Below are 23,544 nucleotides of genomic sequence, written 5' to 3'. Positions count from 1 at the left end.
AATATATATATATATATATATTTCATAAAGATTATAACTATAAAAGTATGAATATAAAATATTTCAGTGAGCAGAACATTACAATGACATACTATATTTAGAAATTATTATGTTAGGCCATTTGTTTTATGGTAATATAGCATAATTATGATATAACAAATAAAAATTACATTATCAAAGTAATATTATTCTCACTGGAATGTCCTATTTTAGAAAAGTACATACAAGTAGCGCAATCTCTTACAATAAACTAGGGGAAGTACGTTCGCTATTATTTTACCGGCGGACGTTACACTAGCGATTGCGCGATTCGTATAGATGATACGATTTTTCTGATTGGTTGCAAAGTCGTCGTACGACGAAAGTTGGATGCAGTGTGAATCCAGGGGGCCTATTCTGTACACGCTTACCGACAACTGTCGGTGTCGTTAAGTAGCGATAACCAATGATATGGACTGTTCTAAGAGAAAAGAGCGATTCTTATTGGCTATCGCTACTTAACGACACTGACAGTTGTCAGTAATCGTGTACAGAATAGGTCCCCAGCAATTGTGATCAACGATTGAGGATTATTTCTCAACTAATCAGAGCAAAGCAGTCACCGATTGCTTTGTTCCGATTGGTTGAGAAATAATCCTCAATCGTCAATCACAATCGCGCAATCGCTAGTGTGATTACGGCTTAACATGTTCATTGCTACTGTGTCATGCCAGCTGCACACCAGCGCGATGTTCGTCGCGCGCGACACGCGATATCCAATGAGCATCTAGCTTTAGAATGAGAACATCGGTAAAGCTGTACGCTTATTGGACATCGCGCGTCGAACATCGCGCTGATGTGCAGTTGGCATGACCGGTAGCCAATGAACATGTTAGGAGCTGTGAGCTCATTGGCTACCGCGTCACATTTTGCAGCGCGGCAAGCGTTTCTGCGTCCAGTGTGCTGGAGCCATATGGGCAGGTTCACACCTTGGCGGAAAGCGGAAAAGCAGTAAGCCCGGATCCTCATACGGACAACAGCGCTTTGACACCGGACGCTGATTGGTGAAAAACGGGTTATGGGAGTAAATTTTACCCTCGCCACCGGTTTTTCATCAATCAGCGTGTCAAAGCGCTGTTGCCCGTATGAGGATCCGGGCTAACCAATCAGAATCCTTCCTTTTCTTCTATTTCATGGAAGAAGAGCTGATTGGTTGATCCATTGGCCTGGTTTACATCGTGCACTTGATACGCGTAGAGTCCTAGATATCAGAGAAGCGCAACCGGCTTAAGTCAGTATCGCAAAATTACTAAGAAAAGTATTAAAAATGGCGTCTTTTGCAGACGAAATATGAAATCCACCAATCGTCTATTAGTCAGCCATTTTTAATACCACTGAATGAATGTCATGATTGGCTGACAGTCAGCTAATCAGGACGCGGAACATCGGTTGCGCTTCTCTGATATCTAGGACTCTAGATACGCGTACTAACTGGTTACTTTCTATTAAATTATCTTAATTTCAGCGATATATGTAAATGTATACACAATAAACGTATTTAGTTAAACATTTTGATGGGTATTGTATCAATTTTATACATCATTCTTTAAATACATTGCTGAAATTAAGATAATTTAATAAAAAGTAACTAGTTAGTACGCGTATCAAGTGCACGATGTAAACCAGGCCATTATGTTTTGAATCAAATTAGGTCGCGTGATAAAAATTGACAAATATCAAGCGTCAGTTTTGATCATGTGTTAAGCGTAAACAAAAGAAAAGGTACTATTGCCGTCACATCTTCGTGAAGTATCATACTTGGTTGCACCAAGTTGTACTTTCTGTATTTCTCATATTCAAAACAAAACAAATTTACAATATAATTTACTTTTAAAAAAGAAAAAATGAATCATATAAAGCGCATCTAAAGAGAAAAAATTAATACACATTTCTCTCGCGATTACTACTTTGTACTGTTCTTCTTTCGTATAATTGTATGTATAAATCAATCACATCTATCACTTTGAATACAAAAAGTGCAGGAAAACACAAACCAAAACAAATTGACCTCACAGCTCCGTCGTTACGACACAATTTCGTACATAAGTTTGTACATCATTTTGTACAATTGTTTACACGATCGATTTACAATGACATTTTAATCAATAATTTGCTTTAATTATCAGACTGTTAAGCGCAATATTCTCCATTTTACCAAAGACGTCGACTTCGTTTTGATTTCTTCTTGCAGATAGCGACCGATGAATTCGAAAGTTTGGATATGGAAAAACATACCAGGCATTTCAGGTCGATGCAACGATGTAGTTTATACACTACCGAAATTGCATTCAACGCGCGATCTTCTTATATTTTTTGGCGGCGACGTTCAAGTATGTACGTTCGAAATTATTTGCAAGTTCTCCTTCTTTTTTTAAAAATTATGTAATAATTCTTTCAAATATAATGTAAAAAATGTATTGCACTAAAGATAATAATTATGTAGAACATATAAAATATTATATTTTAGAATTATTTGTGTATATATACATATCTTTTATATACCTAGCGATTCTTGTTAGTATTATCTATTTATATTGATTTTATAATAACATATTAACAAAATTATTAAAAATTATTACAGGATATTCAAGAAAACATGGAAAAACATTCGGATAGCAAGAAATATGCAAAATGGAGCTTAGAAAACACAGTGACTATACTATCTGAACAATTTCCTGGAAGTCATGTATTTGTTGTCCGTCCATCAAGGTAAAATATTATCATAATGCTGTACACAGAAATTTTACATTTGTAAACATCTCTGAGTGATACATATAACTTCTTGTAGGTACTCCATAATAAAAATTATATATAGTACAGATTAAAAGATTTCCAAGTGATTCTCTTGACTGCTACATTTATGATAGATCGAACTACTTAGTACTGCTTAGTACACAAGAACTATGTACTTGTTTTAGGATGACAATAACTAAACACGCAGTATTCAGTTGTTTTGATAATTTTGTATCAGGAGATACATATGGCACACCCACATTTTGTCCAATGTACAATGCTTTAAGGCATTTAAAAGATCTCATTACTTGTTGCCTAGAACATGTTAAAACATTAAAAATTGGAAAAGTAGGTATCAGAGAAAGGAATCATAATTCATAAAATATTTTATAAATCATATTAATAACTATTGCTCCAACTTTAATGTATAACTGTATTTAGAACTTGCACCTTGACAATGTTCTTAAAAGATATAATACATTGCATGCATCTAGTATAACATTGATCTACTGAATATATAATATTTTAATATTTTTTAAGGATACTGATATCCATAATATCGAAGCTACAAACTTAAGTCTAATGGGCTTTAGTAAGGGATGTGCAGTTTTGAATCAATTTCTTTATGAATTTCATCATTACAATAATGACTCAAATAACGATCCTAATATAAATAATTTTATCAAACTTATTAAGGATATGTGGTGGCTAGATGGCGGACACAATGGTTCTAAAAATACATGGATTACAGATAAAGATATACTTCGTTCCTTTGCTAAATTAAGTGAGATAATTTGGAAATATCTGAAAGTAGTGAGATTTTCTGTTATTTTTATATAATGCGATTAAATATTTTCTTCAGGAATAAATACTCACATCCACGTTACGCCATATCAAATGCAAGACAAACACCGACCATGGATTCAGATGGAAGAAATGTGCTTCAATGATATCTTACAAAGAATGGGAGTATCTGTACAACAAACTTTACATTTTGGTGACGAAGCGCCAAGCCTCTCATCACATTTCAATGTTCTTACAGATATCAGAAATAACGTGCAGTAAAACCATCTTCTTTAAATTTATAGTATAATCGAGCACTTGTCTATGAATCATAAAATAGATCGCAATTTCTTTACATTTACATCAGAATCAAATTAAAGTATAAAGTCATGTAAAAAAATATGATCTTGTCAACAGTATTAATTGATATTTTAGTATTGCGAACTATTTCATAATTTATACAAAAAAGTTAACAGAATCTATTTTTGCAATGTATACATAATGATTATTTATTTTAATAATATACTCTTAATCTCTCTCTAGTCCTATAATAGAAATCTTGAATATAAACTGTAAATTTATATACAATATATTATTGCGTTGTACAATTTTTTATTATATTGTTTTGATGCTTATGTGATATGTATAATATCTTTATGAATAATCACTAATTAAAACTAATAAAAACTATATAAATATAAATGTGTTTATTTTATTTAACAATTTGAGAAAATATGATATGTTATTGTTTTTTCTTTTTATACATATCATACTTTTTCTTCAGTTTTAATTATTAGTAATAATTGCTATCTATTAATATAAAGCAAAAAATAAAAATACATATACATATATATATATACAAAAAATACATATAGTAAAATAATATATAAACTATAGAGAGATAGTATACAATATTATGACAAAGAAATATTTATGTAAAGACTATCTTTGTCTATATAGTTATAGTTCTTATTACATTAATCTTTAAGATATCTATTCATCATAAATAAATGTAATATTCTACGAGTTTGGAGAATAAACTTGTATTATATTTATTTACTTACTCAAATATACTTTCTTAAATCTAATGCTTTTTGTTCTTTATAATGACATTTAAATATATTAATAAATTGTTTCTTTCAATTTCATTTAAATGAAAGAAAAATATAAAATTGTATAATCTTTTCTTACAATTAATTAGTATTACAATGTTAAAACTAAGAAAAAATTGATTCATTGATAAAAATTTCTTAACATTAAGTTTAAAAATAATTTCTTAACCTAAAGAATCTCATATATATCATTCTTTTTTACAGTATTGAATGATCATTTTCACTATATGAACTTTGTTTTATGTGTGACTAAATAAATATATTTTTATGAATATCTAAATGATAAAAATATTCTAAGCATTTATCTATTATGTATATTTGGTTGTTGTCATTCTTATTATGATGCATAAATTCAGAAGCACTTTTTTTCCAATCTGATATCTTATATCTCACTTTCTTCACTAACATTTGTTTGGACATTTAGGTCCATAAAAAGTTACTTTAAATTCTGTAATAAATGTAAAAAAATAAATAACAGTATAAATTAGCAAATATACAGGGTGAGACATCCAAAACAGGCCACCTGAATAACTCGCTTATTTTTGATGATACAAAAAAAATGTTTCAGAAGAAAATGGTTTCAAAGTAAGTTATTATAAGTAGTCTGTTTTAGATGTCTCACCCTGTAATAGATATTATAATTATTTTATTCACATAAATAAATTGAACTTACTACTGAGTTTATATAACACTGCAGCTTCAGCCCATTCATCAGAACCATCACAACAATCACAATATCCATCATTGACTTTGTACGATGGTATTCTTACTGTAAATTTATAGGAATTTATAAATAAACTTCAATCCTGTAGATTCTAACATTGCAAATTTTATACATTGCAAAGAGATTTGACTACAATACCTGCTGACTTTCCTGTACTCTTGTCGCAATTAAAGAAACCATTGTTGCAGGCATTAGTACCTGGTTCATCACTACCGTCCATTGGACAGTCACAATAATCATCGTTAATTTTTAAAAAATCAATTTCCCTCTTTGAAACAAAACATACAAATTTTCCGTTGATGTTGGGGAGATACTTGGCTATATCCTGATCCCGTGTACCACGCAACGACACCGTTCGACCATTCGTGTCGCGAATGAGTTTTGAATGGTAGGGTTGATTCCATTTGTCGACCTGCTTACCAACAACCACACGGTGGGTGTCTTTCACCGAGCCGGCAATCAACTTGCCTACGATATCCTGGTTCAGCTCTTTGAAGTAGAACAGCTGATGGACCACAAATATCACCGCGACCACGAAAACGCATATCAGCATATACTTGATTCTCTTTCGCAGAAGCCGCCGCTTCCAGGATACCTCGGTCTTCATGTCTGCCAGCTAACCGTTATCGTCGAATACTATCGCGAAGCAAATTTCTCCTAGAGGTGATGTTTTGTGTATCAACACCGCGCCAAGCCGTCATAGTGCAAACATCTGCAAAGCGTACCACTGGTAATTCCAATTGTCGGATATATACCTCTCAATTCGAATGTACGACGCGGTCAGAAGCAGTTAGCTTATAGCAATTCTATTTACACGCACATTAATATACACGGTGTCCCGTAAGTACACGTCCACGCGTGCATTTCAGACCGGGACGAAGACACGTGGAGAGGATGATATCGTGATATAACCTTTCATTTTCAGCATGCGGCGTTTATAGATTTTTCTTTCTATGTCTAGCAGATTTTTTTCAAAGTCGTATTCTACGACAATAAACGTAGGCTTCGGTAGATCGCCAATAGAAATGGCAAATCGGAAGACTCCGTTAATATTCGAAGTGCTTGCTGAATGTGAAACCACAAAAGCCAGAACTGGTAGGATGACACTTGTTCATCATCATGTGGATACACCGGTATTTATGCCGGTGGGAACTCAGGTTTATAAAACTTCTTCCCTTCTCGTTTAAGCTGCATACAAATAAGCGACCGTATGACACATTAGAGATTAGAACATTAGATTTATATTCAAAATCCACATGAAAGAATGATAACTCTGATAACTTCTTAATTTTCAATATATAAATATTTTGATAACATCTGAAATTAAAATTTTGTTTAAAGTCTATAATTTTTGCACATACATACACACACACACACAGACACACATGTTCATACAATTATAGGAAATGAATAGAATCTCACTTGTGTGTTCATAGCTTAATTCATCAAATAACTTTTTTTATAAAGCTGTTATTGTTTTATTATAATTTGATACTTTAATATTTTCTTTCATGAAACTTTTAGATTTAAATAGACATTTAACTTGAAAAAAATCTTGATTTAAAAAAGTGTCCACAATGCTAAAAATCATTCTGAGATCTTGGACAGACCAAGAATTAACAAATCACATTCGAACAATGGGATTTGATCAATGAGATTGTTCAATTCTTTTTTCTTCCAAATCTTGGAGTGACTTTTATCATCACAGACACAATTATGACTTTAAAGTTATAACATTTAATTTGTTATTGCATTATCAGGGAACATTGAAAGGATTACTGCCTCAACAACTGGAGCAACTGGATTGCCAAATAATTCTTGGTAATACCTATCATCTTGGAAACAGACCTGTAAGAAATCATGTATTGTTAGAAAAAAAAAATCGATTAATTTAGATAAAACAATATTATCGAGAGTTTTAGATTCATTTTAGTAAACATTTTTTAATGTAATTTCGATTGTATTAAAATATATACTTTATGTTGACACACAGGGCACAGATATTCTATGTAAAGCTGGAGGTTTGCACAAATTTATGAATTGGAAAAGGGCTTTATTAACGGATTCAGGTGGTTTCCAAATGGTTTCATTATTACAGTTAGCTGAAATAACAGAAGAAGGTGTCAAATTTAAATCACCGTATGATGGTACAATGATATACATAGTCAGAAAGATATATTTTTAAATACATATATTTAAATATAACTTATATATAATTTAATCGGTCTACAATAATGTTTGCAATAATGTTCCATATAGGATCTGAATGTATGTTGACACCTGAACATTCTATTCAAATTCAAAATGCAATTGGAGCTGATATAATCATGCAGCTCGACGATGTTGTTAAAAGTACTTTAACCGGACCAAGAGTAGAAGAAGCAATGTATAGGTATAATTATTTTTATAAACATATTTTGTAAATAATATATTTTCTAAACAGTTTGAAACGAGTATTATTTAACACAAACCATTTTAGAACGATACGTTGGCTGGACCGTTGTTTGTCAGTGCATGAAAGACCAAATGAGCAGAGTATATTTCCAATCGTTCAAGGTGGTCTCAATCCCGAACTACGATCCGAATGCGCACGTCAATTAATTAAGCGAGAGGTAAATGGGTATGCTGTAGGAGGTTTGAGGTAGATACTAAATTTGCTGATACATATAGTTGATAAAAAATTGTGTAACTATAATACAGAAACTATAATACAGAAATATTAAAATCTTATACAATACAATAATAGTGATTCTTATGATTTCAGTGGCGGTGAAAGTAAAGATGATTTTTGGAAAATGGTCCACTTATCAACGAATATTCTTCCAAAGAATAAACCACGATATCTTATGGGCGTTGGATTCGCAGTAGATTTAATCGTATGCAGTGCGTTAGGTATCGATATGTATGATTGTGTATTTCCGACAAGAACCGCTGTAAGTATTTCTTAAAGTACACATTTGAAAGAAATAGAAAATGGAAAATTTAAAACATTAAGTTGAAACTTTCAGAGATTTGGTTGCGCGTTGATAAAAACGGGGCAGCTTAATTTGAAGCAGATGCAACATAAAAAAGATTTGAGACCAATAGACGAGTCATGCGAATGTAGTACTTGCAAGACTTATTCGCGCGCTTATCTGCATCAAATTGCCACTGTGGAGACAGTATCGTGTCATCTATTAACTGTTCACAATATTGCATTCCAAATGAAACTCATGCGAGATATCAGAAACAGTATTAAAGAACAAAGATTTCCTAGATTTATACAGGATTATATGTTGACAGTTTATCCGAATAAAGACTATCCAACATGGATAATTAATGCTTTGCAGGCTGTCAATGTTACCCTATTATAAAAATAGGATACTATTGATTTGTACTGCTACATCCATCTCTAGATAATACATTTTTTTAAATTTATGTCTACATCGTTTTTATGACTTATTCCTATATCTTATTTATATAATTTATCTTTTTCATTATGTTGAAATTATAGCAATATACTTAAGTACTTGCGAGCTATTATATGTAAATATGCAAAAACTGTTAATAATCTTGCTTGTCATCAGCATAGCATAATAACTATGATTACATAGTATGTTTTAAAAATTTTTTGAATGACACAGCAATCTACAACAAACGTAGTGTATACTGTGTGTGTGATTCTACAATTTCATATTTCTACAAAATTATATATATGCAAGTACAATATTAGCAAAATATTATAAATCAAATAAATAATCGTACTTGAAAGAGATATTTTACACTTTTTATTCTGGAATTTTCTACTTTTATTGGAAATAATAGAAAGTGAGGCACATACTGAAAATATAAGTGTTAACTTCATCACATAAAATCATCTGAGTCATATCCACTGGTTTCTGTATTTGAAGTCATGTTAGATGTATTAAATAGGGAATTATAACTCCTGAAAAGTGATAATTTTTTATTAATAACTTTTTATAAAGAATATTACTTAATTGATATTATTTATTTAGTAGAAGTGTATTTGATATATATACTTCTATTAAATAAGTATTGTTATGAAATTATTATTCACCTTATCTCAGTTTCTTCCTGACGTTGCTTTTCTTCTGCTTTTTCTTTCTCCTTTTGTTCTCTCAAAAGCTTCTTCTTGTCTTCCCGTTCATTCTTATCTCTTTGTTCTCTTTCAGTTCTGAAGTTTACTTGCTCTGAGTGTTTTGTTTTGTTAAGACGATTCACGATAGCATTTATTCGCTTAGCAACATGAATTTTACGAACTTCTTTATCTCTGTGAAAGCCAACCTGTCCAACTTCCATACCTTGTGTTTTTTTTAAATTTGACCACATTGTGTACACAACATCGACATCATTCATTTTGTTTCCTTCAATACTATTTGCTTTCACTAATTGTGCGGCATCTTCTAATACAGTACTGGGAATATCATCTATTGTCTGACCCTACAAAAAAATTAAAAAAGAATTATTTTATCATTTTAATATCAAAAGTAGAAAATTACTGATTAATAATTGAACTCACATGTCGAAGTCGAAGATACACGTGGGCAGATGAATATTTATCAACATGAAACCATACATCTTCAGGCCAACCCCATTTAATAAGATCTTCATCTATACAAACAGAATTCAATATATCACGTTTTAGATTATGCATAAGTGTTTATTAATTATGATGAATAATTACAAATGAATTTTTTACTTACTTTCGAATTTATCTATTCCCATAAACAAAGTTATGGATGGTTGCACAACTGCAATTCAGAATATGACAATTAGTCAGATTTCTTAATGAGATATAATAAAATATTATTAATAATTTAAGAAAATATATAATTTATCGCCTAAACAAAAATAACGTTTGAGGAATGCAAAAATTACCTTCGCTAGTGAAATAGTAAACCATTATTAACAATGATTAACAAAAATTTCGAGTAAAACACGTGCAACAAAATCAGCTGTCAAAAATACTTTTGTAATGTCGACGGTCGACTTGGGTCGACTGACGACTGGTGGCCTGATGCTGATGATGGCGCTGTCGGATATAGATAATTTGAAGCAATCTTAAAGTTATCTGTTTTACCGACTAAACGCAATAATTTGCAATAAATAAATAAATATATATATATATATATAAAATAACCAAATATATTTATTTTATAGACCGAAATTTAGAACGGCAATCTAATTTACAATTTTATATTTTATCATATTTATAATATTGGTATACAATTTATAATATTGGTATTAACTAGTTTTCGATTTGCAGAATGGAATTCAATTTTTATTATAAGAATTTATATTACAACAACAATTCTTTTTTTAATATATATTAAAATACATGTCCTTTCTCTAAGAACTATTAACAGGCAATTTATACAAAAGCAAGTGTGTTTAGAAAATTATACGTGATTGATAGTATATTATATTGAGTTAGAGATATCACATGAGATTTTCGTAAATATAATAGCGTTCTTTAACTTTCTATAACTAGCGCTGATTATAATTATAATTACTTGTATTAATTAAAGTACTTATAGTAATTATAATCATAATTATATGTAATTTAATTATATATAACATAATCAAAATTACAATAATTATTACTGATTGTTAACCGATAATTAATATTCCAAATCTCTGCAAAAATTATTGATAAATTTATATAAAAATATGAATATTCCACAGAGATACAAATAAGTATTACCATAATATTAGGTATAACGATTCATATGAATGGCATGTTTTTCAGTGTGATATGTCTTGGATATTTGGTTAAGCACAGGTGCAATTTCAGGGTCGTTAATCCATACATTTGCCGAGGCAGGTGTTTCTATCATTGATAAGTATGCTGAAAGAAATAAGAAAAAATTTAAAAAAATATAATTCCAATTTATTACATTTTCTTAATTGCTTTACCTTACCAAGCAACATCTTTGGTCTTGTAAGACTAAGTTGAATATGAGGATTACTCATAATTGCATTATAAATTGGACCATCGGTTTCGAGACCTTCGTCCAAATCTTGTAAACTACGTCTTCTTTCTCCCAGCAACCATTCACACTGTGTCACAAGATATATAAAACTTAAAAGAAATATAAGAAGATATAATTTGAATCTATATCTTTAGTACAACTATAACAACTTACAGCATTAGCCTGATCATTCCCAGTAACTTTTAATGCTACTAGAATATTTTTCTCTTCAAAGCCCATTTCTACAAGCGATCGCGTTGCTCTCTTATTAGGTTTAAATTCCATTTTCTTCCATTGTCGAAAACTATGTAATAATAATTCTACGATATATACCAGATTTTTTTCTTCTTGATCTTGTTTTTCTAAAGTTAAGATATTTTTAATAATCTGATGTTATCCTTTTTCAAATGTTTTATTGCTTTCAATTTGAATTATCTTCGAAACAATAACACAATTTTAGTTTTGTTTAAGAATTACCTTTGAACAATTCCAAACATGCATCTTTAAATGACTTTTTCTTAGCTTTCATTGAAGAACTAGGATTCGCAATATCTATGTCTGTATCCATGGATAAGAAATCTGAATCATCATCTGAATCATTATCTGAATCATCCTGATGATCTATAAGCCATTCTAAAGCTTCTGTCATATTCGATCTAAAACAAAGGCATATTTCCATAGTATTATTCACAAATGTATTACGTATATATAAGTAATAAATATATGTGATAGAAACGTTGATACTTGCTTTCGAAGACATAATGCTTTGAGAACTTTTTTGTGAGGATAACCCATTTCTATAAGATTTTTTACGATTTTTGGATCATTAATAGGATTACACCTAGCTTCAAGTTTTTCCTTAATATCGTCATACAATTTTTCAGCATAAGGACTGTACATCAAGATCTTTGCAGATGCTTGTACAAGGGTTATTAAAATCTTACGAATTTCATTCTGGAACTATAAGAAACAGTGAAGATGTGAAATAATATAATAAACAGAAGTATGCATCTCAACATACACCCCCCCCTCCCCTCCCAACAGTGTCAACATAAAGGGTAGCAGCTTAGTATCAATATCAATGCACCCTTCGCCCTGATGAAATGAACGGCATGGTTCACGAAACGTTGGCATTAATAATGAAGAAAGACCCGCAAACCTTCTGATATAATTGAAGAAAATACCCGTGAAAGCCTCAAAAGCGTAAACAGAAGTATGAACATGTAAAATATATATTTACATCTGCAGGGCATTCTGTAGATGGCACAGGCTTAGGTGGATTTCGTACATTAGGTAGATCACTTGTAGCTTGAGCTATTGCTTCTAAACTTGGACCTTTAAGAGCTTCATCCGAAAAATCTTCTTGTACAGATGATCGTATTTCTACTAATAATAACTCATCTGTAATAACAACTTGTTGTATTAAAACAACATAAGTATGTAATACAAGTTAAAAATTAATTAAGAAAATAATTATATTATAAATCTCTCTAAAAATAGCTTAATATAAATAATTATACCACATTCATTGATATCCTCGTCGCTTACATAATTTTCATCCTTAAGCTGTATAAATTTAGTTGAATGAACTAAGCGATAGCTTGAGATGGATTTTATTGTATCTTGACCATAAAAATGTACCACTGCTATTTTCTTAATATTTCCCACAGTAAAGTTTGGTTTTATTGCAACATCTAAGACATTACCTTCCATACTGTATAAAAGAATTTAATGATAATTAAACACCTAATAAGATTTGTTAAAATTTCTATGATATAAACATAAATTCAAACCTGATAACGTTGATAGAAAAGTTTTCAGGTGAGGTAGGTAATGGTGTAAGCATAGTGTTATTGCTTGTAGCATTGCCTGAGCTGACAGAAGAAACAGCCAAGGACCGCTTGTCAGCTGCCCTTGAACTTTTTCTGTTGTGCCAGGCTTCTGCTATTTGATCACGTACCCATGGGATCATTAAATTTATCTGAAATATGTGAGGGCAATTATTGTCATAACTGTTATATGATAGGAATTAAAATGTAGATATTAATCCAATATATAAATATATTTCTTTACAAAACATAAATATATGTATTATAATTATCAGTACAAGTACGTATATATTTTAATTTAACACTTTTTATCTCTACACAAAAACTCAATATCTAATTTTCATAAAAAATTGAGATGTGAGCAGATATAATTATATTTTCTCACTTTTATGAAGCCTTTCACATAAGTAATTTAGACCTCAATTTAGTGTTACATAAAAACTCTCGATGAATTGGTTGCGGAGATTATACCGAAAAATACAAATCATTTTTCGGCTAAATTGTCAAACACGTTAAAGAATCGATAAATCAGCTAACATCTTCGAGTACGATACGTCAAACATATTATTTTTACAAAACTTGGCCTCTTTTACTCTGAGAAACGTGACTGCCATAACAATTGATAGCGGTATTTGGCTGTATTTCGTATCTGCTTGAATATTCCGACCAATTCCAACTCCGATCACAGACAATTTTTGGACAATTCAAGCTCTAATTTTTTTTTCAGCTGGAGCACATTTAGTGGCGCCTCTATGTGTACAAAGCATGCACGTTGAACTATGTAGCCACGAATATTTTCGGTGGGTAATTCCTCAGTATTCTATGAATTGAGGAAGCATTATTTGGTCTTTTCTGTTGTGTTTTTTTAAATATTTTGCATCAAAACGTATTTAACCTTACGCTTTTTTAATATTTTGTTTTTTCAGGCTTATAGAATATTCTAATTTGTTTTCGCGATATACAATTCTATCATGGGACACATAATTATATATCTATAACAAAATAATTAATTGCGAAAGAGAATTAGAATAATATTTTAAGCCTAAACGAAGAACAAAATGTAAAAAAGCGTAATGTAAAATTAATAGCGTTTTTATATGCAAAATATAAAAAAACAACCGAAAAGTTAAAATAATACTCCCTCATTTTATTGTTCACTAGAGCACTGTTAGTTTCATTATAAATTGGTAAGTAATTATTATATAACATGAATTGTAGTCTAGATTTTTGGGGAGAGAAAGAGAAAGACACAATAAATGTAAGAAAAAGCATATAGAACATAAGAAGACTCCATTTTCCCTTGCCCTTTTTTTACGTGAATTCCCACGAATTTCCACACATATGGCGCGAAAAGCACCTTGTAAACAAACTCCGTATACAATCTGCAGTGGGAGGAGAAGGAGGAAGACCGGCGCGTCGCCATGGCAACACGGAACATACGGAACGCGCGGACTGATGTTTCGCGTTCCGCTGTTCCGACCAGCAGCTGCGACTGTCAGCTGTTCAATATGGAACGATAGTGAAGTACAGTCACTTGTAGGAGTCGGCCGTTGTCGGACACATTCAGAAGAGTCAGCCAAAACCAAACCAAGCCTTCAAGAGCAATCAGTAGGGCGAGCGAGCTTGTCCTTTTCGTATCTGCGCGCGCAGAAGCGGGCGCGAGCGGGACCGGACATTATAAGCGGGGGTGTGAAACAGTCATCACGCAGTGATAGGGGAGAGGTACGCGCGCTGCACCGAGGGTGAAACAGAGAAGAAGAGTTTTCGATAGAGCGTGTGTGTGTCGCGGGTGTACAGCTACGCACACGTGTTACCGAGATTTATGCGAGAGATCCCGCGCGAGATCAATCTGGATGTATTAACGCAAGGCTTGAGGTACAGCATATCAGGACTCATGAACCTCGCAACCAACCAGACGTCCGACACGACGTCCGACGCACAGAGCAATGGTCCCTACTTCGTTAACTTCAATCAGGACTGCACGTAAGTTCGCACGTCGCTTATTCCGCTATCTAACCGCGGAATCGTCCCTCCTGTTCTCCTCCGCCTCCGCCTCCTCCGTTACTCGTCTCCTTTGTCTGATCCTAACCTCAGTTTGTCCTCGATGTGTTGTCTTCTCTCTCACTCTCAATACACACACACACACACACACACACACATATATATATATATATATATATAGCTGAAAAATTATGTGTACATATGTGTATAGCGAATGTACGCCTCGCGCCAAGGTTTACGTGTCGCGCGACTTCGCGATCCATGTTTTTCTCGTGCGATGTTTTCGTCGCGTTATGCCTGCGTCATTCGCTGCTCCCCCTTTCACCGATTAATTGCGTGTTAACGAGAAGGACCCCAACCTTCGCGCGCGTTCTCCCGCGCGTCGCGGTGAGTGGGAAGTGAGAGAGAGAGAGAGAGAGAGAGAGAGAGAGAGAGAGAGAGAGAGAGAGAGAGAGAGAGGAGATAGCAATATTGCACCTCCGGCGCGCGAGCGGTACGCGTGCATCGCGTTGCCGCGAGCCAGTTGCCCGATCTGGCCTTACCGCTTGCCTTATCCAAGGACTTATCCTCTGTTCCTGCTCCTCGCGCGATTGCGTATCGTTTGCTGTTATTTTTTTCTGTATATGATATTTGCCCACACGCAGCAACGATGACAATAATATGGAAGATAAGCAAACAAAGAGTATATACTTGTGTGTGTATACAATACATATTGAAGACACTTGAGTCTATATTTTAAATATTATCACATCTTTTTAAATAAAAGAAAAGAAAGATTCACTGGAAAAAAAATGTAATAGTTGCATCAACAAGAAGTACAAACAAATCTAATTCTGATCACACATAGAAATCAGAATTCTAGTTATCTTAAGTAAACTTCTGATTATCTCTATTAGAATGTTTGATAGATTTAATTGTATGTGTAATTTCTAATGTAGGTTTGCAACAGCGTATGCAAAATGAAGATAAAAGACTTCTTAAAGATATCTTTAAGGATATCTTAATCTGTCTTATAATATGACGTTTAAAAGATGTCTTAGGTATTCACATTTTATTCTTATTTCAAAACCGTCTTAAGTAATATTACTTATAATGTTATTCATAAGATGCCAATATGATTTTATGATTGGTATGTGACATCTTAAGACTGTACTTAAAGCAGTCATAAATATAAGAATCAACAATGAATATTGACCTTAATGATGTCTTTAAAACGTCTTATACTTCAGTTTTTGACATATTGCTATCTGAATACATTTTTAATAAAATTTTTTATTTTAGGTCCTTAGCAGTCGGATCAAAGTCAGGATATAAACTTTATTCTATCAGCTCCGCAGGACATCTTGAGAAAATATATGAAAATGGTAATAATTAGTTTTTCTGTATTCTATCTCAATATCTTGTAACTTAAAATAACTGATAGAATAATGATTAATAAAACAATAATAAATGATAAGTGAGATAAAAATGTTATAAATATCTTCTATGTCAAAGATATTTGTAGCTTTTTATCTCACGTTAACACATCGTCTATCTAGTGAGTTTTATATATCTTACCATGTACGCCACGATAGAATTTTCATTATTGTAGGCATATGTTAATGTATTGCATAACATGATTAAATAAGTTTATATGCTCATAGATAATGTGATATACTGTGTACTTTTTACATTGTTATCTATATTATTTATATATAATATAGAAAGTTATTTATATAATTAAAATAATCTTTATATTAAATGGTATTTATTTATTACAAGCACTACTAAAAAGTTAGGCGCTGAATGACCGTCATATCGATGTGTTAAACGAAATTAAATGACCAGTTTGAATAGAAGTCTTTGATGTTATTAATTAGAATATTTCATTTTTTCGAGATGATGCAGACTTTGAGGATATATGTATCGTTGAGCGATTGTTTAGTAGCAGTTTGGTGGCGATCGTGAGTCTTAAATCGCCACGTACGCTTACGGTGTGCCACTTTAGGAAAGGAACAGAGATATGCAATTACAGTTACTCGAATACAATTTTGGCTGTGAAACTGAACAGAGCAGTAAGTTATTCAAATTTTTATATTTACATTCTTTTCTTTTTCAATAGTACAATAATACAGAACCTAATTCGCGCCTTTACCTCAAATATGAAAACAATCTTATGTAAAAAAAAAATCCTTTTTATAATTTACAATCATGATTTATATAGAAAGGGATTATAAGTCCCTTTTTACTTATTAATCAACTACTAGCATAGAGGTTTATTCAACAATGTTAAACAGAGCTTGAATTGAATTTAAATTAAACCTCTGTTTATATATGAACTAATTGCTTTTTAAATTCTGAATTTGTATATCCTATAATAGTTCTCACATATTTTTAATTATAAAATTATATGTAATATTTTACCGTAAAATAAATAAAGCTTTGATTATATTTTACATGTTTAATGTTTTTTTATAATCTTCGATATACTAAAGTATCGCTTATTTTAGAGATTGGTGGTGTGTCTGGAAGAGTCGCTATACATTCATAATATACGAGATATGAGAGTGTTACACACAATTCGCGACACTCCTCCTAATCTTACAGGCCTTTGTACACTTTCTCCAAATAGCGATAATTGTTATGTAGCTTATCCAGGATCGAATACAATCGGGGAAGTTCAAATATTTGATGCGAACCATCTTGTACGTATTTTAAACGAATAAATCAGTAAAATCTTTGGCGTATTAAAAATTAACATTTTAACGACTTATGTTTTTCAATAATACAGCAAGCAAAAACAATGATACCTGCACATGATAGTCCACTGGCTGCAATTGCATTCAGCTCGACTGGCACCAAAGTGGCGACAGCTTCCGAAAAGGGCACCGTTATTAGAGTCTTTGACGTAAGTAGCTAGTAGACACAATAGAGTAGCTATATTTTATTCATAACTGCTGCTATAATCGCAACAATTGTTTATTTTTATAGGTCCACGAGGGTACAAAATTATTCGAATTTCGACGCGGAGTTAAGAGATGCGTCACGATAAACAGTCTTTCTTTCAGTATGGACTCCATGTGGCTCTGTTGTTCTAGTAATACAGAAACTGTGCATATATTCAAACTGGAGGAACCAAAGGAAACGTATGCATCGTGCATTCACTGTTTTTTAACTGAATATTTTATTATAGAAATGTAGAAATTATATGTCATTTGCGTTATAGGCCAAACAAACAAACTGCAGACGAAACACAAAGCTGGATGGGATATTTAACGAAGGCTGTGACAGCGTCGGCTACGTATTTGCCGTCGCAAGTGACTGATGTTTTTACGCAAGGACGTGCTTTTGCTAGCGTCCATCTACCGTTTCAAGGTTTAAAAAATGTCTGTGCCATCACTGTGTGAGTAATTGAAAATTTGTTATCTTAAATTCATGTACATTGTGCGTTAAACTTGTTATGTACTCGCAATATATTTTATTTGTGTCTACGTTTTAGAACACATAAAGTACCAAAACTATTAGTAGCTAGTGCCGATGGTTACTTATACGTCTACTCCGTGGATCCGACAGAAAGTGGATGTTGCACGCTTATGAAACAACACAGGTTTGTGATATTATAGCTTCAATGAATTTTATCAAATTGATAAATAATCATTATTTTTAATTGTTTATTTTCGGATCGTTATTTTTAATAATTTTTTAAATATTAATAGATTGAAATTAATAAAAATGAAGATAGAAGGATGTCTTACTCACAGATTTTTTTTACAGATTAGACGATAAAGAGCGAGACGAATCCGATTGTGGTTCTGGTTCAGGAGCAGCAGCTACCACGAATAATACAAATACAGGTATGAAAAGAGAATTTTGGACTATGCATTTACAAATTAGTTGAAGCGAGTTGACGATAAAGATACATTACCGACAGTTAATTTGAAAGTATATTTAATAATGCGAAACTTTATATTTATTCAGTATAATATGCTTGAGTGTGTATAGTTTCTTTTGTCTATTTTTTTTTTAAATAATTTTGTGATTTTGAGATAAGTTTCGCAATTACTTGAGCACTAACAGAATAGATTAAGTATCTCCTTCTTTAAAGCACATATGCACATACACGCACACACAGAAAAAATGGTACTAGCAGATACTTACATTATTTTATACCATAAAACTATAATAAACTTATTGAAACATATTTATGATACAATTAATGAATCTCAGTAAAAAGAAAAAAAAAGTATTATTTTTCTTGTTCAAGTTAATATCATTATTTTTCATCCATAAAACTAAAATAATAAAAGAAAAATTATCTGTCGATAGCAAATTCAATTTATTACTTATAAAAATTAATATAAATATAAATACTCGTATTTTTTTTACAGATAAAAGCTATATTTTCTCGCTTGCTGTTTTATTATGTAGTAGACAAATCGCTAACTTCTATGTATTTGTAGATAGATTATGTTTTAATCAAATAATTCATTAAATTTGAGATCCAGTATTAGATCTAATAAAATGCTTACATCGTTGGCTATGTACCATGTGTGGGTGTGTATGCGTGTATCACGCGCCGCGTATTCCAAATGCCTTTACTTTTATAATTTGCTTTATATCTTCTTTTTCTCGCTTCTAGCCCCCTTTATAAATAAAATAGCCAGATAATTTCTTCAGGGGCTCAGGGGAGGGGGGCCCGATAGTTGACCTTACTTGTGATGTAATTTTTTTCTTTTTAATATCCACCGAAGCCTGCATAAATAGCTACGCGGGTGTGTTGCGTGGCCGCTCGCCAGACTCCATGTCAGGTACTGGTATGTCCTCTATTCTGTCCCTCGAATTTTTTTTCGCTCTCATTCTCCGTACACAAAACACCTAATACTCCTTTAGAGCTTTTCTCTCTTTGTGTATGTGAGTGAGTGTGTGTGTATGTGTGCCTCACTAATAGCGCTCGCGCATTTTTATTCTATACGTACACGCAGCGAAAGGAAGAATGAGAGCAGTGCTGAGTAACAATGTGCCTTTTCACGCGGCCTACATTCGCGCGTGTTAATATGAGCAATTTATATTATACCGTATTACAAACGGATAGATCACGAATTATTACGCTTTTTAACTGCAAAAACAAATTCTTAAGATGGACAAATAATACACATGTGCACAGGACATGCATGTAGGCACTAGTCTATTATTTTCGGGGTAAATCACTAAGCACGTGTACAAGTTATTTTACTAGTCAGCAGATATAATATAATATCTAGCATTATTGCATCCTGTTACGAAATGTCTCGAAAGTTCCTATAAGCAGTAATCTATTTTTAGAAGACTACCTCGTAGACTTCTTAATATTATAATAACAATGTTAACATTTGTATATAAAATGATTACTAATATATGATTATTAAGGCTGTTAACATAAATAACTTGTATGATAGTAGTGTCATAATCAGTATGATGTTATATGGCGGCAAAAATAGTAGTGATGCATATTTTTTAGAACAACTTAATTTACTAATCATTAAAAGTACATATATGACGTACTTCTGTTAACAGTATATATATATATATATATATATATTCCTATACATTAAGTTCAGTAAAATATAATGAGCTATATAGAATTTAAGAAAATAGATATTTTTATCTAATATTTTCTTCTTTTCTTTTGGTCTTCATGTCATAACATCGAATAATGAAATCGAAAACAGGCTGTAAAAAACACGTAATAAATATAGAAATGTAAAAATAGAGTATTATATATATATATTTAATTGTTTTTATAAATATTGCTTCATATTTCCTCAACTTTTTTAAATATCTTATTTATTGTTGAATAATGATAAAAACATTAACGCAATTCCGTAAAAGTACCTTTTATCAAATGTGCCATATACGCACCTATGAATGTTTTTAAAATAGTTTTTACTTCATTGATAATCATATAGTTTGATATATAATATATAATAATTTTCTTATTAATTAAAAAAATTGTGTTTTAAATTTTATATTACGAACATATACAATAGTGTATGTATTAGAAAATTAAATGCGCCTGTGTGAAATTAATAATTTTTTTTTATTTAGAGAAGACCGCAATTTCATATTCATTAACAAATTCATTAGTGAATGTATTTCACGGCAATGTGATGTAGACAATGGTCAATGAGATATTTATTATTTGCACTCAGATAGAAACATTCCTGTGCAGTATTTGAACTCATATTTTATTCCTTTATTCCAGGACTTGTATTCTAGTCCAATAAAGTCGTGAATTTTAGAAATGAAATTTACATTAAGAAAGATTTAAATCAGTTGAGAACAAATCTGAATGCATAAAATATATCATATATCATTGAATGCTGATCGTCTGTATACATCTTTATCGTTATATCCGCTCGAGATAATGCGATCGAGATGGAAACTTGATAATTTGAATGGATTTATAGAATCAGAGAAGTATCAAGAAATGATAGCGGCGACGGAAAGCCCACCAAAAGGCGGTGGCCCGTTTCGTCTGGATGATGATACCGAATTCCCACCTGTCACGCAAAGAACAGATTGAGCATAACCCATACACAATTAAAGCATATCAAAAGCTCAAGTCGAACGGAAATGAGAAAAGTCATGCGAGAGCAACGAAAGAGCGAAAGGGACACAGTGCAGAGGACGTCCAGTATTTACGGACGGTCCTATATCCAGTACTCCCAGTTCAATAGAACCAAAAATTTTTTAAATCTATAGGCGATATTACCGAGATTGTTACGTTATCTTGTACGCGTTAAAGATCTAGATGGAATGTGTGCACGCTAAATAGAAAGGGATCGGTTTTTTATATACTAATCCACATATGTCTGTACAACAGAAAAAAAGAAGTACCGCTGAGTAACACTCAGTCATATTACTAAGCTGTTGAATTTTTAAGCGGAGTTTCTTTTATCATTAGCGAAATAAGCATTGCATTTGCAAAAGAAATGCAATATTGCGCGAAAAATATAGTAATCCAATGATAATAATTTTTTTAACTGCAGAAATTAGGCAATGATATTTTTTTATCAAACGCACATAAAAGGTTTATAATACATGTTCTAACGCGAAATATTTATACATTCTAATACTTCTGTATTTTATATAGAAGTACTTTATATAAAAAAAACGTATGTTTTTACCGAGCTTAAGATGGTTCAGGATACTCCAATATCGAAAATTACGGGCTAGTATAATTAAATTGTTTTATCTTAACGAACGCCACACTCTTCACAATAGCAATAACTGTTATTTGTCTGGACTTTCATGCATACGAATATTTTAGTTTTAGGAAGAAGAAAAAATTGGAATTTTTGGTGTTGGTGGAATAATCAAGATGACTATGACCTCAATTTATTACAAGACTATGATATTATTTCGATACAAGAAATATCGGACTGCACTCCATCTAAATTCTGACATCGACTGTTAATGCAGATTAGCTGTCTTGCTTGCTCAATCACGCTTACTATTTATGTTTATATTTAAAAATGGATATAAACAAAATTCTACTTCTTACCCCATCACATGGAAATCATATAAACGACGGGATGAATTTTAGCGGTTTTAAAACATACCTATTTTTGAAGTTTTGAGCTTGCGACATAACTCACATTCGTTTTGTTGCACATCTCATTGGATTGCTATATTTTATAACGAAATCTTTGTCTTCTTTGTGTTCACAAAAAAGCTCATCTTCTTTGCGGATGAAGATGTAAAGACATATAAATATAAATATATATGTAGCAATTCGTCGAACGATGAGCTTCAGCTGTAATTCTTATATAAAATGTAAGATCCTTTAACATATGTTAGCTTCTTGTAGAAATGTAAAACATGGATCAGATTGTATAATTTTTCAAAAAAAAAATATCAATTTTGTAACGATATGATACTTTGCTGGCATTTAGAGTTTATAAAGTATTTCAGTCTTTACGTTATAGCTATGGGACAATGACATAACGGGAAATGACAGCAGAGGCGAGTATAAAATATTTATAAACATGCGGAAAAGGAATTTATTCCATCTTTCTTAAAATTGGAAATCATTCTAGACATATTATTTTATACTGATCAGACAGAATAATTTTAAAAACTACGCGTACTGAGAATTCTAATTTTCAATGAAAGTTTTATACAGGGTGTCCAGGAAAGAGACGATTGACATTTAAGGGGAGATTCTTGAGATTATTTTGAGACGAAAATTCTAATACTAAAATGTTGAGGCTATAATAACTTTTGAATTATAAGCGTTTAAAATTAACGAATCATATCGTCTAAAGTTGGCGCGCTCAGGAGCGGCACAACGCAAAGTACTAAACGCGAAAGCTGACTTTTCGGAAGTTGTT

General features: G+C 31.8%; 6 protein-coding genes across 8 annotated transcripts; 3 read left to right on the top strand and 3 right to left on the bottom strand.

Moving 5' to 3' along the window:
* Window positions 1-1,685: 1,685 nt before the first annotated feature.
* LOC108777394 (UPF0565 protein C2orf69 homolog) lies at window positions 1,686-3,918 on the top strand. Of its 3 annotated transcripts, none has more exons than XM_018544264.1 (6): window positions 1,686-1,761; window positions 2,231-2,369; window positions 2,621-2,748; window positions 2,958-3,120; window positions 3,313-3,556; window positions 3,635-3,918. In XM_018544264.1, exons 2-6 carry the CDS (start codon window positions 2,241-2,243, stop codon window positions 3,835-3,837), a joined length of 867 nt encoding a protein of 288 aa, XP_018399766.1. In that variant the 5' UTR covers window positions 1,686-1,761; window positions 2,231-2,240; the 3' UTR covers window positions 3,838-3,918. The 3 variants fall into 3 exon arrangements, with proteins under 3 accessions (XP_018399766.1, XP_018399767.1, XP_018399768.1); XM_018544265.1 differs by lacking the exon at window positions 1,686-1,761 and adding an exon at window positions 1,818-1,973; XM_018544266.1 differs by lacking the exon at window positions 1,686-1,761 and having other exon boundaries at window positions 2,294-2,373.
* A 1,076-nt stretch (window positions 3,919-4,994) lies between these two features.
* LOC108777412 (uncharacterized) lies at window positions 4,995-6,201 on the bottom strand. Its single transcript, XM_018544287.1, has 3 exons — window positions 5,530-6,201; window positions 5,341-5,436; window positions 4,995-5,115 (listed from the first exon to the last, which is right to left on the bottom strand). The coding sequence occupies exons 1-3, from the start codon at window positions 5,996-5,998 to the stop codon at window positions 5,069-5,071; spliced, it is 612 nt and encodes a 203-aa protein (XP_018399789.1). The 5' UTR covers window positions 5,999-6,201; the 3' UTR covers window positions 4,995-5,068.
* Window positions 6,202-6,344: 143 nt separating this feature from the next.
* On the top strand, window positions 6,345-8,744 carry Tgt (tRNA-guanine transglycosylase). The gene is made up of 7 exons (XM_018544254.1): window positions 6,345-6,548; window positions 7,152-7,241; window positions 7,385-7,538; window positions 7,651-7,783; window positions 7,871-8,032; window positions 8,156-8,324; window positions 8,400-8,744. The coding sequence occupies exons 1-7, from the start codon at window positions 6,345-6,347 to the stop codon at window positions 8,742-8,744; spliced, it is 1,257 nt and encodes a 418-aa protein (XP_018399756.1).
* Window positions 8,745-9,167: 423 nt separating this feature from the next.
* LOC108777397 (coiled-coil domain-containing protein 25) lies at window positions 9,168-10,347 on the bottom strand. The gene is made up of 5 exons (XM_018544269.1): window positions 10,270-10,347; window positions 10,095-10,142; window positions 9,911-10,002; window positions 9,449-9,831; window positions 9,168-9,316 (listed from the first exon to the last, which is right to left on the bottom strand). The coding sequence occupies exons 1-5, from the start codon at window positions 10,292-10,294 to the stop codon at window positions 9,235-9,237; spliced, it is 630 nt and encodes a 209-aa protein (XP_018399771.1). The 5' UTR covers window positions 10,295-10,347; the 3' UTR covers window positions 9,168-9,234.
* A 755-nt stretch (window positions 10,348-11,102) lies between these two features.
* On the bottom strand, window positions 11,103-13,344 carry Kpc2 (Kip1 ubiquitination-promoting complex subunit 2). Its single transcript, XM_018544187.1, has 8 exons — window positions 13,157-13,344; window positions 12,884-13,077; window positions 12,604-12,764; window positions 12,100-12,323; window positions 11,841-12,019; window positions 11,538-11,725; window positions 11,313-11,451; window positions 11,103-11,239 (listed from the first exon to the last, which is right to left on the bottom strand). The coding sequence occupies exons 1-8, from the start codon at window positions 13,333-13,335 to the stop codon at window positions 11,103-11,105; spliced, it is 1,401 nt and encodes a 466-aa protein (XP_018399689.1). The 5' UTR covers window positions 13,336-13,344.
* Window positions 13,345-14,725: 1,381 nt separating this feature from the next.
* Window positions 14,726-22,156, top strand: Atg18a (Autophagy-related 18a). The gene is made up of 11 exons (XM_018544188.1): window positions 14,726-15,175; window positions 16,475-16,557; window positions 17,072-17,247; window positions 17,683-17,877; window positions 17,964-18,080; window positions 18,164-18,318; window positions 18,399-18,575; window positions 18,672-18,779; window positions 18,947-19,026; window positions 19,924-19,980; window positions 21,619-22,156. The coding sequence occupies exons 1-11, from the start codon at window positions 15,015-15,017 to the stop codon at window positions 21,732-21,734; spliced, it is 1,425 nt and encodes a 474-aa protein (XP_018399690.1). The 5' UTR covers window positions 14,726-15,014; the 3' UTR covers window positions 21,735-22,156.
* Window positions 22,157-23,544: the final 1,388 nt, after the last annotated feature.

Source organism: Cyphomyrmex costatus, unplaced genomic scaffold (genome assembly GCF_001594065.2).
Source record: "Cyphomyrmex costatus isolate MS0001 unplaced genomic scaffold, Ccosl1.0 scaffold43, whole genome shotgun sequence".
Lineage (NCBI taxonomy): Eukaryota > Metazoa > Arthropoda > Insecta > Hymenoptera > Formicidae > Cyphomyrmex > Cyphomyrmex costatus.
This window is presented reverse-complemented; position numbering and strand designations above follow the sequence as displayed.

Excerpts from the sequence above, each read along its gene's own strand:
- Atg18a (XM_018544188.1), top strand. The coding sequence starts at position 15,015 with ATGCGAGAGATCCCGCGCGAGATCAATCTGGATGTATTAACGCAAGGC. Across the intron at positions 17,248-17,682 it reads CTGTGAAACTGAACAGAGCA|AGATTGGTGGTGTGTCTGGA; the intron begins GTAAGTTATTCA and ends CGCTTATTTTAG. Across the intron at positions 19,027-19,923 it reads CACGAATAATACAAATACAG|CCTGCATAAATAGCTACGCG; the intron begins GTATGAAAAGAG and ends TATCCACCGAAG.
- Kpc2 (XM_018544187.1), bottom strand. The coding sequence starts at position 13,335 with ATGATCCCATGGGTACGTGATCAAATAGCAGAAGCCTGGCACAACAGA. Across the intron at positions 12,765-12,883 it reads CGAGGATATCAATGAATGTG|ATGAGTTATTATTAGTAGAA; the intron begins GTATAATTATTT and ends TTGTTATTACAG. Across the intron at positions 12,020-12,099 it reads CTTCGAAAGCAAGTATCAAC|ATCGAATATGACAGAAGCTT; the intron begins GTTTCTATCACA and ends CCTTTGTTTTAG.
- LOC108777412 (XM_018544287.1), bottom strand. The coding sequence starts at position 5,998 with ATGAAGACCGAGGTATCCTGGAAGCGGCGGCTTCTGCGAAAGAGAATC. Across the intron at positions 5,437-5,529 it reads GAGTACAGGAAAGTCAGCAG|TAAGAATACCATCGTACAAA; the intron begins GTATTGTAGTCA and ends ATAAATTTACAG. Across the intron at positions 5,116-5,340 it reads AGTGTTATATAAACTCAGTA|AATTTAAAGTAACTTTTTAT; the intron begins GTAAGTTCAATT and ends CATTTATTACAG.
- LOC108777397 (XM_018544269.1), bottom strand. The coding sequence starts at position 10,294 with ATGGTTTACTATTTCACTAGCGAAG. Across the intron at positions 10,143-10,269 it reads TTACTATTTCACTAGCGAAG|TTGTGCAACCATCCATAACT; the intron begins GTAATTTTTGCA and ends TCTGAATTGCAG. Across the intron at positions 9,317-9,448 it reads CAGGAAGAAACTGAGATAAG|GAGTTATAATTCCCTATTTA; the intron begins GTGAATAATAAT and ends ATCACTTTTCAG.
- LOC108777394 (XM_018544264.1), top strand. The coding sequence starts at position 2,241 with ATGAATTCGAAAGTTTGGATATGGAAAAACATACCAGGCATTTCAGGT. Across the intron at positions 2,370-2,620 it reads TTTTTGGCGGCGACGTTCAA|GATATTCAAGAAAACATGGA; the intron begins GTATGTACGTTC and ends AAATTATTACAG. Across the intron at positions 2,749-2,957 it reads TTTGTTGTCCGTCCATCAAG|GATGACAATAACTAAACACG; the intron begins GTAAAATATTAT and ends TACTTGTTTTAG.
- Tgt (XM_018544254.1), top strand. The coding sequence starts at position 6,345 with ATGTCTAGCAGATTTTTTTCAAAGTCGTATTCTACGACAATAAACGTA. Across the intron at positions 7,539-7,650 it reads ATTTAAATCACCGTATGATG|GATCTGAATGTATGTTGACA; the intron begins GTACAATGATAT and ends TGTTCCATATAG. Across the intron at positions 7,784-7,870 it reads GTAGAAGAAGCAATGTATAG|AACGATACGTTGGCTGGACC; the intron begins GTATAATTATTT and ends AAACCATTTTAG.